Below are 17,101 nucleotides of genomic sequence, written 5' to 3' on the forward strand. Positions count from 1 at the left end.
ACAAGTCTACTGACTATACCCACATGGAATGACTGAACTCTGGTTTCTGCATGCAGTGATAAGGAATAATAAGCCTTCATCTTCTCATACAATCACAGATGTTAGCTAGAAGAAAAAAGACTTATTAAATATTCAGCCACAGCTAGTATTTCATGGTGTAGTACAGGGTGAAATGAAAAGGAGCATAAAAAATTTGTTTTCCAGAGATCTTGCAGGAAGGTAAGGGTTGGACTTTGTACTGATCCCCAGTGACGGCAAACCAGCAGGTTGTTTCTTGCACAGCTCTGGGCTAGGTAATAATCTGTCAGCACAGACTTCTGTACAAATCCTAACATTAAGACTGTAAGGTTCAGACAGACAAAAAATGCTGCTCTTTAAATACATGACAAATAACACTTTTAACATTAAATTTTTACAGTCCCTGAAACTGCTGGTCAGCAGAGGAAACTTTTTAATTCATTCATCCTCTTCTACATAAGTTGATGGAAACCAGCCCACCTAAAAAAGAGAAAAGCAGAAAAAAATAACACGAGATGTATTTTTTCTTTTCTTTTCACAAAAGTGGCTGAACTAGGCAAAACAAGGATGGGTATGTTAAGTAAATATAGGAGTAAGATTACAAAGATAAACTTGACTGACCTGCTACAGGCCAGTACCCTAAATTAAGGAATAACTTGCAGATATGATGATTTGGAGACTGTACACACACACAACCCCCACACCCCTATCCCCTGCCCAAAATATGCCCAAATTGGAAATCTTAAGCATTCAGATAGACATCTAAAAATGCCAGAAGCAGTAGTTTTACTACAGGAAAGATGCTTCTGTTTTCTGAATGAGCAGTTAAATGTTTAACAGGCTTCAGTCAGGTCCAGGGAATCCTCTTACAAAGCAAAGAGTGACTAATTTGATTGCATTACTTGAACTTAAATTCCATTGCTACCAAGAGGAGTTTTAAATATGACAAAACTGGAAGACAGAGTGCAGTTTTTTATACTTCATAAGTTACAATATAATTTCCATTCTGAAATTAATTATATGTCAAATAAGGTTTATATGAGACATAAAGGGACACACAGTCATGTATTTCTTCTTGTCTTCTCTATTTGCTTAGGCTTTTCACTCACACTTCTTTATATCTAAGTCAATTTAACACTCATGAAAGACCTGAAAACCAAACCTAGACAACTACTGCAAGGAGTAACTGCATAAATTTTGGTTGAGACTTGTTGCCAAAATATTTCCAGAAGCGAGCTTAAGATCTCAAGCCTAGGCTGTGAAAGCTATCAGGAAGAATGCTGGCATAAAACAGGCATCCTTTAGTATGCGGGTAGCTGCATTAGAATGAGATGCTCTGTTTTCTTCACATGCAAAATAAATATATAGGATGACCACTGCTTCTGCTTCCCTACTCCTCGTCTAGTTGACTTTTTAGATCACAGCCAGGCTCATGTACATGAAAAAAGTTCTTCTAATTGCATAAAGCAGTAAATCTGGACATCTGTTTCAGCAGGACTTTCAACTTTAATTTCCAGCTTCCAGGTTTCTTCCACCTTGCATTTCTTGACCCTGCATCTCTGCCCTTTAGACATAGAAACAGTAGCCTCAAATACCTCTGACCAATCTGCATTAAAGAGCAACACACAAAGATTAAAACAATATAGCCTTTATAAACCAAAACTGAAACCTCACTTCCACGCAAGTCTTAGAGTGCAGTGTGAAGTAACTTTGTGAAAATGCCTGCTAAATATGTCACTTCCTATGAGCCACATCCTTTGACACCAAAGAAGCAGCCTCCTATAAAAAGATGGCTGATTCCAATACATTGTGGTATGGCAGAAAGGTGTGGAAATCATTCTGTATTAAACTGCTAAACAGACTTCCACAACATGAGAAACCTGAGCTTTTGACCCCAAATACAAAGAAACAGTTCAAAAAAGTTCAGCTGGAGCTGCATTATTAATCCTGGTTATTTTCCAACCATATTATCCGGCCCAAATATTCAGTCTGGTAGTTAACATTAAATAACCAATTAATTTAGATGCTGGGAAAGCTGCCTGGCAAGATTCTGCCTGGCTTGTATGAAACAAGGATGAGAACATGTTCTATCTTGTGACTTTAAATATACAAAGAGGGTTTATAATTTAGGAACACCTTTTTTTAATTATTTTTTTTTCTCCACAAAATCACTCAGTGAAGGCAGAAACAAGACAAAGGAAAAAAATCAGACAACCTTACCCTTCCATTTACTTCACCTCTCCACCAGCCATTCGCACTCATCTTGGTATAAATTTTTACAACATCCCCTTTTAGCAAGGATAGTTCTCTCATGTCTCTTGCACAGAAGTCATACCTGGCAATGGCAATGCCTATCACCTTTGGGCTTAGCACTGGAATGAAACAGATGTTGATATTATTAGGGTTTGTAAATTGAAGGCTACCAAAACAAGGTAGAGAGAAGTATTATAAAATATAAAACAATGATTTCACAACAACATACACTGTCATTATTTTTATGCAAATATAAAAGCAGCTGCACTAAATAGATAAAGGTTCAAACATAGGTGAATGACACAAAAGCTGAAGGGATTTTATGTTATTTTTGAAACTGTCCTTTTTATTTTTAGAGAAGAATCAAACTACATGAACAGGAAATGAAATCTCCTACCCCAAAATTACAGAATATGTTCACAATTATTGTATTTTTTTGCTTCATAATAAAACTTGTTGCCAGTTAACATGCAGCAACATACTTTATAAGTCACTAGCTTCTTTCCAAAAGAATTATTAGTATTTACAGTTGATTTAACTTTAAACCTCTAATGAAGCAAAACAAACACAATAAGGTGCTGTTCTTTCAAAAACAACTGCAAGTTAAATATTAATATGCTTATAATTGGAAGCTAACATCAACATGAGCAAAAAAAAGTAAAGAGTTTCCACAAGAAATTTATATGGATCATTTCCTACAGCCTGCATTAACATTGACTGACGTAAATCTACTTTTTTCCATAAGTTTATTCTGTAAATCACAAAAAAAAAAAAAAGATTAATTTTGAAAAACAACCCCCTACTCCCAATTTTATGGGAAATTATGTTTTCAACCCTGCTACAGAATGTCCAAAGTTGCAAAAGAAATCCCTGAATCTTCCAGTGAGAGGCAAGTGGGCATGGCACCTCCGAAGTAAAGATCTTGGACTTGAACAATTCAGATTTTAGTTTTAGCAATGCCTTCAGCAATGTAACACTAAAAGTTTATAGCTAGTTGCCTTTAATTCAAACCAGGAACACAAAACATGGCAAATGAGCTTGAAAATCTTGACAGTTTCAGCTCTGCTTGTATGTAAGATTTCTTCTGACCCCACTGGGGACATTTCATAGAAACAGAGGCTTTTGCATAATCATACTGAATAGATGAAAATCATATACTCCAATATTTTTATCTTATAGATACAATACAAATAATTTATTTTAAAATGAAAAACACTATGTTCAAAATATTATTAGATATATCACAAAAATGGAATATCTAAAAAAACTGGTTTGGAGACAGATTACACCCTTTTTATATTATGCCATTAAAAGTTTATTCTAACATATCAGGCTACTTATGTAGACTCTGCTTATCGATACTTGAAAGGATGTACAGGATGCCATGCAAAAAAAACAGCATCTCACTGCTTACATTTGTCATAAAATTTTAGGTGATATAATATTAAAGTTCAAACATACTTTTTCCCCTCAAAGCAAGTCAGATATAAACGCTACTTGTTTAGATCCTGACATGAATGTTATGTCCTATACCTTATCAGCATTGCTGTAATCAATTTTACAGGGAAAGAGCACATCATGGGAAGCAATTGTTTGGGAGAAAGAAAAGAAAACAAAACCAACACAAACAAAAAGAGCAGCTATTGATTATAAGATCAGTAGCCATTTATAGGTGTGCAGCCATATCACTAGCAGATTCAGGGAAGCATCAGAGGATGGAAGGAATGATTCTGGGGAGCAGGGTATCATTTCAGATTCTAGAAAGGTGGTAAAGGGGCAAGGAAGATTACATGAGGTGAACATGAAAAAACTGGGAAAACACACAAGAAAAGTACTAGGGAGGGAAGAAATGCATGGAATATTAATAAGAGAAAATACTGAGGAAAAATAGGATAGAAAAAGAAATAGGGGCAGATCTGGGAGAAAGGAGGACTTCAACTATTTTTCAAGTTGTGAGGCCCGAGAAGAAAAGGAGAAAGGAGCAAAATAAATCCAGGAAATTAAGAGACATCATGATAGGAAATGTATAAAAGGAAGTGAAATACAGGAAAATGACAGTCCTAATTTTGGAAAAAATGTCTGGTGACACAGTTACAAAACCCACTTTAGCAGAGACTGAATTTCCAATCAGAGCTCTCCCAAGATAAATGAAACTTGAGGAAAGACAGCATTTGGAAAGGACATCTGTACAGATGAGAGAGAGAACAAACACTGAGTGAATGAGAGAGAGAGGACAGCTACAGAGAGAATGGGATTAACAGCAGAGACTGATGTAAAGAAAGTGCCCAACAGGAGAATGTGAATGAGAAATTAAACGGGAAAAAAACAGAAAGTAAGAAAAAAAGAAATAAAATATTGAAAAAGCACTAATAAATAAACCTTGTGCATTAGGAGCGAGATACTCAGAGGATTAACAGGAAACAGAGTGAGAAATCTCAGGGAGGTGAATAAAAAATGCAGTTGGGAATGAGAAAAACACACATTGGCTTAACCTAGCAGGAGAAAAAAAGACAGCTAGCTTTGATTTACACTAGAATATGTTGGAAAAGTTTCTCATTGACAGAAAATAGATGTGCTGCGAATGAATTTCAATGCTAGTTTGGGCCACTGATGAAAGAACTGGGGTGCAAATAAAAGACACCCCATGTGATCACACGAAGCTGGTCTAGATCAATATTTCTGCCTGTCTTTAAATTCCACAAGGGTCAATGGATCATTTTAAAAGCTGTGAACATTTTTTTCCTTCTCCCTGTCGTATGACCTTCTCATAATTCTGCAGCCATATCCCCTAAGGGTTGCCCTTGTGTATTTGTTTCCATGCTCCTTGAAGTAGTGTGTATTTACTTGCACTCTTTAACCAAACCTCAGTTCTACTATACATGCATGGGCAGCACCTCCAGTAGTGCTCAGTAGTCAGCTTAACCCTTCTCCTGTGATACCAAATTCCGTATCAGCTTTGAAGATCCTTCTCAAGAAAGTATCTGATATAATGAAACAAGAATTTGTTCACTTACATAAGCAAGTTATTTGGCTCTTTAAAAAAATAAAAAAACAACCTGGTTTTACTAAGAACATATGAAGTAATGTAGCCTATTAGATAATGAAATCCCATTCAAAAAGGTACATAAGCTCAAATTTAAGCTCAAATTCTTAAGTTAAGAATTACTAATCAATATCTTCCTTTAATATTTTGTACCTGTATAAGGCAATACTTTACAGAGTTTATTGTGGAAGGCAAGAAATTGAATCCTTGCTTTCTGTTATAGTTACTTCAGAATTTCTGGCAAAGCACTTTTTCACAAGAAAAAAGGAATAGAAATATAATTTGTTGACTCCATATTGGGAATATATGGAATGTGTGATATGCTTAAAGTAATACTGAGTCTTGTTTGCTGCTCTATTACTGTAGGCCACTTCACCATGGAACAGATGGAACGTGTTTTTGTGGAATACAGACCAGTTTCACTAACAATGGACCTTACAATCAAGTACTGTGAAGCTATATGAAAAAGGTCATCTTCTATCCTCACCCAAAAGGATAGAAATACACAGTATTTACCTACAAACAAGAGCCAGAACTTAACTCCTTTGTGTTCTTTGATTCAAATGAAGTGAGTGATGCAGAAATTCCACTGAATGTCAGGACCACAGAGTAAACAGCTATAACAGTATTCTATTCATCTTTTCTACAGATGTGTCCCTTTATATTTCAACTGGAAGAATGCCTTAAAGCTTGAATTGTCCATCAATGTTTTTGACTACTTGAAGGAAGAAAATTATCCGCCCCAAAAAATCTGTATGCAAAGAGACAGAAATGGAATAAACAGACTCCAAAACAGTGAACAACTGAGGGGCAAAACATACAAGACCACTATAGAACATTGAGATTTAAATCCCTGGGATAAATTGAGGAAAAGCTCATTAGAGATAACCTCAGCACAAGAACGTACACTAGCCATTCTACTACTGAGCTGCTACCTACCTCCTTTTCCCTTTGAGAAACCACAGAAAACCTTAAAAAACCATCTCTGAGCACTAAACGGTTTGGACGACATCTGTGGGGCAGGTGTAAAACTTACTGCCCACTCAGATCTTGATTATGATTACATCCACATTCATGCATGCTAGACAGCTCCCTCTACTTAGTGCAAAAGCCAGCCTCAACCCCAATTTGCATAACCTCATTCTCCACCCCCTGTACACAGAGTTGTGTCAGAGTAACCTGAGTGAACGTTGCATTCCCAACAGTAGTAACTCTTCAATATGCTCCTGAAAGGCTTTCACCTTTCTACTAGCAAAATTCTTCTTGAGTTGTCCAGCAGTGCAGTTCACCTCTTTGAACACAGAGCAAGTCATAGACATACTGATGCACCAATCAAGACTACAACTGCTACCACTCGAAGCATTTTTATGCAGTCTCTTAATTTAAAATGTTTGCATCTTTAAAGCCAAAGATGATTAAATGAGAATAAAGGAAACAGTATTTAGAAAACAGATGGGTAAAATTAGTTAACAGTGTCAATGCAGAATTTAAAGAAAGCATTTTTTTACCAAAAAAAAAAAAAAAAAAGGAAAAAAGCTATTGCATTCTAAGATGCCACTGCAGTATGGTTTGCTGCAGGGATGGGACGAATATGTTAATTGTCTACAAGCAGTGAAATTTTCAGGTTTGTGCATTTGAGCAAATACATTAAAATACATATAGCTTATAGATGTCAACTACGTAGCAAAGTAACACTATGTGATTAAGTGATCATTAATTGAATCTGCTGTGACTGTTGAGGTTTGCAACACCTATTCAAACTGCTTATTACAATATACACTTTTCAAAAGTTTAAGAGTTTGATTTTTGTTATACTCCAAGAATAACATGTAATAACTCAGTTTTTGGAGTCTGAGAAGTATTAGATTCGTCCCTTCCCTCACTTGCTGCACACAGAAACAACAGAAACAAATTTAGAAGAAATATAAAGCAGTAAAGCAGTACCTGACCAGAAAGGAGTGGAAGAAGGGGGAACAAAGCTGTAGTCTGGAGGAGTTACAAAAGAAAACCCACAGAACAAAGAAGGGGCTTAGAGAAAGAAAGAGAAAAAGAGAAAAGCAAAAGAACATTGAAATATTGGCACAAGATTTAAATAATAGTTTTTTAACTATATAATTCATTGATAATAAGGAAACTAAGGTTCCCTACTAAGGATGTCTGGAAGGAAACTGACTATAATAACTAGAAAATTTGGATTTATGATTTAATTTTTAACAACTGCATTTTTCAAAGAGTAAAGTAGAAAGAAGACACCCACATTCAGGGTTTCAGAGAAGCAAATTAAAACTGCAGACGCCTGTAAATATTTTCAGATCTAACAGATAATTTTTTTCTTCTTTGATTTTGTGTGTCTCACTTCTTAGCAGTACAAAAGCAGGAACTTGCACACAGGAAAGAATTCCTCCTGAGTCCAGGAATATTAGTCACACATCCTTAATTAGGAATATAGTTTAAGTACCAGTTGAATTGGGGTCTCATAACATGCATGGGAAAATCTATTTATTTTGCCCTGGCAATTATTAACATCAACAGGAATTCCACAACTAAACTACATCCTCTAAGGCCCAAACAGTATTGCTTATCTTTGCCATTTTTGCTGACTTGAGAGAAAAACCCTGAGCCAGGAAAAAAAAAATGTAAATTTGGCCTAGCCAGAACCAGCACATCATCCTAATCCCTGTAACAGCTTCCATAGGTGAAAAATCTGAGGTAGACTCGAGCACCAACAGAGGGTCAACATATTTTTAGAAAACAAAATCAGATCAAATGAACTAGAATAGCTTCAAATGTAACTACAGTTTGTTGACATATTCTCATATTTTGTCCCTCTTTTGAAGAGGCAACTATGATATGTAATGTACAAAGTTTAATAAAGTTGGAATCTTTGCTCCCAGCTATGATTTGGAAAGGGAAGTCCATCCTCAAACAGAGAAATGATGAAAGTAGCATTTAAGTTATGCTTAATAATACCTATAATTACTGACCAAAAGTGTTCCTTGAAAATTTATCAAGTTATATACATCACATATAGATGCTTGCCTGAATTTATTCTTGTGACTACATATGAAACAAAATCACTTTGCTTCAAAATGGCTATTTCCAGGAATGATGACTAGAACTATTTAATGCAAAGAGTTAACAAAGAATCCATGGTGGAAGTAATGATACAGTTTTGTGCCTCTTACCTGGATTAGAATAGATACTTTTGTGACAATGAAACTACCAGCATAAGTAAAATAAACAGGACCAGTGCTGTATTTTAATGTTCATAAGCAACAGGTTAGTTATTTCATAATAATAATAATGAATCCTACAACACAAACCAACAGCAGTTTAGGTTAGTATCTCAAAGTACTACAAAAGAAACATACTCAAGGGCCTCTTGCATACTATGAACTCCCTTCTGATCCTTCACAGTTATGTTCTTTTCTCTGCCTGTAATGCTAAAAGGATTACCTGAGAATGCATGAGGTAACCTGAGGTACTCCTTTATACTAAGGGTAGTAAACCCAGGTGACAGATGTGTGTGGAAATTTTAAACAAACCAAAAGGGCAACTTGACTGAAATAGTGTGCCCATTCTTAAGAGACAAGTAACTGCCTTTGTTTCTACAGAAGCATAATGATAGAGTGTAAAAGCAGTGGGCAGGTATAAAGACAACTTATGTGCTATAGAGGGGGTGGCTGATCCTTTCCTGTGTATGCATTACCTTAATATTTTGAGATCTTTCTGTCAGATGTAACTGGAGGTTTGGTTTTATGTGTCAAATGCTGGACAACTAAATCTATCTGGGCAAGGAAATCCTAACAGACTTCTACAGATAACTAGTCTATTTTTAAACATCGCTGATAAGGGCTTTGGCATTGGCTTTTAAGGAGAAAGGCTGGATCCTTTTGGTTCCCTTAAGATCAGGGTGATATAGTTATTTTTTTTTAATTTTACTTTATTAACAGATACTTTTGCAGAGTTCATGCATTAAGCAGTAGAATGACATGAAATAATTAATGTCCCTAGTCCATAGATGGTGAAAGCCAGTCACTCAGTATTTGGCTTCATGATTTAGGTTACATTAAAATCTAAATATCACAAAGACTCCGATTTCTCACTATGACTGTGCTCCACATCAGCAGAATGGAATGAAGTGCCAAAAATTATTCTGTAGAAGAACATCAACTTTTCTTCCATTTTTGTCTTTATTTCATTAAATGGTCAATCACCACTCTAATGTAAGAATTAGTATTTTTCTGTGTCACAAAACAAAATATGATCATACTATGTCTAAAAAAGCCTAAGACTGGAAAATTAAAAACAAGTGTACCCATTTCCCAGAATATCTTCATAATTAAATTAAATTTCTATATTGAAAAAGCTTAATGTCTGACAGCTTTTACAGCCACATTAAAAATCCACAATAAATATCAGAATAGAGTGAGTGACTTATTCAAGAGCAGGAAACTAAAAAGTAAAGTTCTAATTAAAGGCGGAATTCAAGTTAACTATCTTCATAAAATGAATTTTTGTTCTAAGAATCTAGTAGTTGCTCCGAGGAGAACCAAATTTAAGAAGTTTCAAGGTGATTTATTAAGATTCATATCAGAAACTACAAGTAAACTTAAATGCTACTTGATTTTCTTTCCTTTGATTGGTAAACAAAAAACATGACAGTTACTACAGATTAACATAATCCTCACGTTATTCTAGAAAGTGGATTTTGGTACTACCGTTCAATTTCACAGCAGCACAAAGATTTTGGCAGCAGAGAATGATACAACTCTGTCAAAGTCTACAGTGGTTTAATTTATGTTTTTTAGAAGTACATTTATTCTGTCAATTATATAGGCTATAGAACAGCTGCTTTCAATAAGAAACTGATGTCTTTTCAGAAGACGACCTCATTAAAAAAATCCAGATATAGTCATTTGAGCAGTATAGTGTAAAAAACCGAGTTGAAACCCAAAACTTCCTTGAAATCAGCTTCAAGCTGCTCAAGTCCATTGCATTCACTGGTTACAGCCCTGAGCTTGTTAAAGATATGCTGAATGTGGCATTGAGTAGTTGCTTAACAGGTAAAAAAAAAAAAAGGTAAAGAGTCCCTCTCTCTCGTCAGCTGACTTCTCTGGCTTCCTTTCAACAACTGTTTTTCTTGTACTCGGAATAAGCCTGAAGAGGTCAAAAACACGGCTGTGTGGCTGTTCTCATTGAGGGCTGTTGTCCTGGGTTCAGCAGTAGCAGTCATGTTTCTCCTTCTTGGTAGCTGGTGCAGTGCTGTGTTTTGACTTCCAGCCCGAGAACAGTGCTGGTGATGCCGATGTTTTCGGTTGTTGCTAAGTGATGTTTACCCTGACCAAGGACTTTGTGAGGCTCATGCTCTGCCAGGGAGGAGGGGAAGCCGGGAGGAAGCAGAGATGGGGTGCCTGACCCAGGCTAGCCAGGGAGGTATTCCATACCACAGCACGTCATGCCCAGGGTGGGGGGTAACTGGGAGTTACCCGGAAGGACACGGGCTTCCGGGTGGAACTCGTTTCTTGGCCGGTGGTATTGTATTCTCTTCCCTTGTTATTTTCCCTTATTGTTGTCGTTGGTGGTAGCGGTGGCGATTTGTGTTGTACATTGGTTGCTGGACTGTTCTTGTCTCAACCCATGGGAGTTGCACTCTTTTGATCCTCCTCCCTGTTCCTCCAGGAGCGGGGAATGGGAGAGCCTCGGGGGGGGGGGGGGGGGGGGGCTCAATTGCTCGAGGCTAGGGTTTAAACCGCGACAGTTCTGAAGCCAACTCAGCGTCTAACTCTGTCCCATGAGTTGTTTCCTCTACGAAACAAAACTACAGCCTAATGTTTACCAACTTCTGTTCAAATTCAGCTCAGCAGGATTCACACAGCCTAGATATAGTTATTCAAGCATCACCTTGGTAAAAAGCAAAAGGATAGCTTTAAAACTATGGGGACACACCCACAGGGACACGCTAACACTTCAAAAGAAAAACTGTCAAACCCATTAAATGAAAGTGTCATCCAGAGACAATACAGGTAGTCTAGCAGAATTGCAGAAATCTATTACATTTTATATGAGGTACTTTAAAATTGAGAGGCTTTTTGATCAGTTTGGCCTAAGACAAAACCTTCCAGTTCCCACCAGCATAGCTTGTAACATTAAACAACTGATATTTATGGCAGTGGAGAGGCGCTTTCTCATCCCCTTGACTAAAGTAAGAGCATCCCAGACTTATTTCTCTTACTCTTCCATATACTACCTATAAGATCTTGTCAAAGGAGATGTGTTCTTTTCTTTTGTATGTGGACTGAAGGTAATGAAGATGTACTGTAAATCTTGTAGCCTGTAAAGCATGAAACAATTGGGCTAATATTCTTGCAGACTAATAAGTTGCTGGACAGTACAGATAGATTCTAACTGGCCTAAGAATGAAAAACACACAAATTGGTTCTGCTTACAGTCAATAATAGTTCAAATAAATGCAAAGCGAACTAAGTGGGTCATATCCTCTCAAGAGTTAAGGCCTCAAATGCTATGAAGAGGCAAGGGATGAAGAAAGCATGAGAGATGACAAGAGGATGAAAGAGGCAAAATGAGATGGCAAGCTAAAGAGAAAAAAAAGGATGCAATGGAAAAATTCACCAAGAATGGAGAGGTACTGAGATACAGCATAGCAGGGAGACAACTAAGTCCTAGGAAGCAGTGAAAGAAAACAGAAATGGAAGGAATAAAGAGGAGATGGGAGATTGAGACAGCATAAATGAAATGCACAGAGACACACTGGTATCCTACAATTATCTGTCCTAAATTATCTTCATTTTAATTAGGAGAGGAATAATGTCTCCAAAGTTATAGAAATGTTATGGAACAGAGGCAAGCAAGTAAACAAAAGCTCACAAACAGCAAATGAAAATAACACATCCAACTTCATCATCACAAAGACTAGACTAGACCAGACCGTATGGTCTTTCACATCAGTCTTCATATCGTTAAAATCACCATTATTTTTTATTTTCCTCTTATTATCTGTTGCTGTACAAAGATACAGCCATTATCTGCAAAACTGCAAATCTAATATTTGCTCTTTGACAGAAACATTATATACCTTCCAGAGACCAGCTATGTGGTAGTTTTTACCATTAACACTGAACTTGTACATGTCCTAAAAACCATGCTAACATCAACTTAAATCATAACGCATTAAGAATAGCATGTGCATTGTAGATCTTCTCAGTTCATCTCTAAACTTTAAAACTTTTAAACTGTTATTTACAGTGTACAGTAGTTCATTAACTTTCAAAGATTAGAGGCCTGTAATAAACATATAAGGTTAACGGGCAGGCATAGAAATTATGATATAGTAAATGTAATGGTGGTTTTGGGAAATTTATGTAATATCATTAAGAAGATAATGCATAAGGCTACACTACGTGACTGACTTATTTAAATCCCTTTTTAAGGATTAGAAATTGTCACAGATATTATTAACACTAGTAGCTGCATGAATGCAAATGTCTCAAAAAAAACCTAGGCAGGATGCAATTTGATCTCTCACCAGCATGCTTAATAGATTTTTGACTATCAGGGAGATTTTAAGTTTGGCAGCAAGACAAACCTGCTAGACATGTTTATAAACCTCCTGGCAGATCTAAATCTGCTTAGCTTCAAAAAAATCATAGCTAAAAGCATTACCATATTAATTGGTTATATGTCAAAAATGGAAAATGAAGATGTTCAAAGTACCTTGTCCTTTTAATATTTATGATAGAAAATAACATAAAAACATTTATAATACTCACAGTTGCCACCTGTTCTGTTACTCCTCTGTCCTACTGAATTTTCAGGTTCTTTGTAGGGAAATTGGAGAGTAGTATCCAAACTTCGAAAGCCTTCTTTGAGAGAGTGGTGCTTATAATATTCTACAAGTTCCTTTCAGAAAGGAAAAGCACTAGGTCATTGGAAACTGAAATCACATTCTTGTCAACATTCTGTTGTACAGCCAATGAGAGTTTAATCATACCTGTAACCTTATTTTATAATACTATACCCCACAGTACATGTTTATTTTGTTTAAATCGAGTATCCCAAATACTGACTGCTTTTACACTTCTTTAACTGTTTTTTTGGTCTGGGGGTTTGTTGTGGGGAGGGGAGTAAGTAAAACCTTGTTGTCAGAGTCAACACTTACTGCTCCTTTGTGCCAGGCTGAGCAAGTATTTGCTTTTCTGAATTCAGGCAGAAGGCAAGGTCAGCTGCTTGACCTTATTATATATAAGTATATAATGGTAACCGCCTTTGTTTTCTCAAATTTCTTGAGCAGTGATAAGTGATGTTTATCCACAAATGCATTTGTAAGTATACACAAATCCAAATTTAAGCATAAGGCTTGCATGTGAGTCAACAGCAGCTTACTTAACAGATACACGGACCATATAAAACTTTCAAGGCTCTGCCATTAAAATTCAGGGGAGTGGATGGTTGTGGAAGCGTTGTTATCTTTTTGTTGGTGCTTTGGGTTTTTCTTTGTGGGGAGCTCTTTCAGATACCACACACTGACTGAAACATACAGTATTTCACACTCTCCTTGTGCCCAATCCAAAAATTTGTCTGTATGCGTGCATATATATAAACATACATATGCACACATAGAAAAATTTTATATGTATATATCTATACATGCACAAATTTTATATATATGTATGCACACATACATAAAAATATAAAAAACTATCTCAAATAGTTCATGTAACCAGGAAGGTAAGTTACTTCAGTTTCTATTCTAAAACCTACCCATTTTAAAGAAACTGATAGCTCATGTTTTTTCCTTTGCAATCTTCACCCCTGCTATTATCTCATACATTTGCATTAGCAAATAATGTTAATATTACACAGTTTGTACACAGAGCAGAATAAAAGTAACCAGACAATTCAAAGCAAATTATTTAATTTGATTAATAATACTTCAACTGTGGAATTTCACTGTTCAGAAATGCAAGCACAAAGCAATGTATTTACTGTGAATCCTTCACTCCTACCAGTAATTCTGTCATTCCATTCTACTTACTTATATTTAGATTTTCTAAACCAAAGTTGATCAAGCCAAGCTTAAGTCAAAATAAAAAAATAGCACTCTGTTCAATCATCCCTTCTAGCTAAAAATTAACAAAATTATAAGCCTACAAGAGACTACATCAGTGATGAATTAATTCCAGCCAAATAAAATGACTCTCAAATTATGTAGTCCAAGATTGAGTACATAAACTGTAAGTTCTTGATAACAGTCTGAAGATTACCTGTTGAACTCTGGAGCATTTCACTCCCCACACTGTAAGCTGTTGCATGTCTCTGAGCCTGCCTCTAAGGCAGAGTCCAAAGCTAAGTAAAACCTACACCTGTTTTAACAGTTCATAATCACAGACCTGCCAAGCAATCCAAGTGAGCAGAAAAGCCAGGAAGCTATGAGCTGTTTGGGCTTTGCTGTCTGATATCAGCACAGCATGCAAGCTACAAAGTCAGCAACCAAATATTCTGTCACGTATCACCACCAAGTACCCAGACATTCAAATTACCAAGGCAACAGAGAAGGCGATTTGTAAGTAAGCAGCATGCAAAATAGGATTTCTGGATAAACGGAAAAATAACCAGTCTGAAACTTTTGTTATCTTTTTGCACTAAGTCTGTAGGTATTATGCTATTTGGTAAATCTAGTAACAATTTCAACTGGAAAAATTTTAGTTATTGGCAAAATAAGTAAAAGGGTTCCAAACTAAGAAAATTTTTACTTTGGGTCACAAAGATTAAGTTGCTTTTAAAAGCTAGTTTTTAAAGCCATTCTTCCAGGAAAACAGTAGGCAAACAACTGGCCTCTGAAACATTCATTACACAAATTACAGTAGCAAGCTCACAGGTAAGCAAGGTAAGTATCCCCTGCCAGTGTGAACGGGGCTCCCCAGGATTCTGTCACATTACCATGATTCACGTCAGCAGCAGAGATGACTCGTCTCTACACCTTGGCCTGCTTTGCACTCAGCACATTTTAATTACCCATCTGAAAGTTTTTGAAACGTACTACGAAAACTATGTACAAAAGCTGTTCTACTTTTGTTACCCTCAAAGTAGTACAGAACATTGTGTCACTGCAGATCACTACTTCAAGCTTCCCTGGCCGCTGGCTTTGTCTCTCTTCTGCTCCCTGTTCTACTCAGACTGCCTTTTTCCTCACTCTCTTCTTCCAGACTGTTTCTTTTTCTCTTGCATCTACCCAGAGTAAAGCAATTGCTCCACAGCACATGCAAACAGTACTTTCACTACCACTTCCCTACTTAATTCCCAAGGGCAGACTTCATAATGCTCTAAAAACCAAGTTCTGAAATTACTTTTTCCTAATTGAATGTTGACAAGGCTGTCAGCAGTGATGAGGCCTTAACATTGGCAATTTCTTTTCTCAATTCTTTAATGCAATGCATATTCTTTTTGTTTATTGTGCAAGTTTGTGTCTTGTACTTATATCTCTGATCAGCTCCATTCTGAAACCTGCATCAGTGCATTAAACTGCATCATCACCATAAACACGTATCTGGCAGCATGCAAATCCAGTTTACATGCTTTGTCAAAAGCCTGAGAGCGCTCATATGTCCAATGAATCCATTAGTAGTGTTTGCAAGACTAAGTAACCGCCTCTTGCATGCATTTGAGGAACACCATGATTTCTGTTGCTACCCATAAGGTCCCCAGCCCTAACACTAAACACTTGCTGGTTTTTAAGTGTCAAATGAAGACATTAGAGTGTGGAAACAGTTTGGTGCATTCTTTCTCAGTAAATTTACGTTCTTCCCACTCTAACAAGCACTTATTTCAATAGGGTCAAGCAAAGTATAGATTTCTGCTTGATTTACCATGACCTGTAGTATGTTCTTGCTTTACAGAGTATCACTGGTTAAATTAAAATAATTTCTAAGGCTTTCTGATTTTAAAGCTTCTTTTCCTGCTGTTGTTTTGCACTGTGCTTAATTTCTATTTATGATTTTAGAGTACTATGATAGGTTGCAGCATAAGTTTTAATCCAATTGACTGCACTAAATATACTGAATGAGCTTCCTTTAACAATGCATCAAAAATTGCTTAAGCAATAAAATTTTACAAATGCACTAAGGTAATTTATTCAGACACCTTGTATTTATGAGGCTTGTCTGAGCATAATAAGCTATCAAGAGATTATTTCAAATTAAAGTTATAAAAATAAGGAGAAAAAAAAAAAAGGAATTTCTTACCAGTACATCATGACTCTGACATAACATTGAAAACTGATTTCCGGGAATAAATAATTCCTGTAGTTAGAATGAAAGCTAACAAGAGCCCATGTTTTCTGCGTGAGCAGTTTGCTGCCACAAAGTATTAATTTTGAAGTAGTCACACAGTTGCTTTAATTAAACTCACTGATATTGACTCCAGATTACTATCATTCCAACAAGGATTCCTGAGCTATTAGCAGTTTAGACAGCCCCATTCTCTATCTGCTTCTCATTGCCTGGTGCATCAGGACCAGGAAGACTAGTCTCCCCTGAGTTTTTTTCTGGACTCTCTGACACAGCTCCACTTTATACCCTTCTCCCTCTGAACTTACACATCTATAAGCATCATTATGTTCAGCAGTACACATGTAAATGTGCTAGGCTAGGAAGGAACCTTCACCTAGCTACTTTTAGGGATCCTTACTTTATAGAGAAAATTGCCAAAGACATCAAAGCTTCCTTTCAAGATTCAGTCTAACTCCATAATGGGCTGATGCATAGGATT

At 36.4% G+C, this 17,101-nt stretch overlaps 1 protein-coding gene across 3 annotated transcripts in view; it reads right to left on the bottom strand.

Moving 5' to 3' along the window:
• Positions 1-407: 407 nt before the first annotated feature.
• Positions 408-17,101, bottom strand: part of VAV3 (vav guanine nucleotide exchange factor 3) — a 157,456-nt gene continuing 140,762 nt past the window's right edge. For 2 of the 3 annotated variants that reach the window (XM_057429111.1, XM_057429110.1), the window contains 4 exons: positions 13,105-13,234; positions 7,259-7,342; positions 2,239-2,390; positions 408-498 (listed from right to left, as the gene is read on the bottom strand). In XM_057429111.1, coding sequence (XP_057285094.1) covers positions 457-498; positions 2,239-2,390; positions 7,259-7,342; positions 13,105-13,234 — 408 coding nt within the window. In that variant the 3' untranslated portion in view covers positions 408-456. The remainder of the gene's footprint in view (positions 499-2,238; positions 2,391-7,258; positions 7,343-13,104; positions 13,235-17,101) is intronic. The other variant, XM_057429112.1, reaches the window with a different exon arrangement.

The sequence above is a fragment of the Pezoporus wallicus genome, unplaced genomic scaffold (assembly GCF_028554395.1).
Source record: "Pezoporus wallicus isolate ANWC-B61680 ecotype Strahan unplaced genomic scaffold, APGP_CSIRO_Pwel_v1 contig_593, whole genome shotgun sequence".
Lineage (NCBI taxonomy): Eukaryota > Metazoa > Chordata > Aves > Psittaciformes > Psittacidae > Pezoporus > Pezoporus wallicus.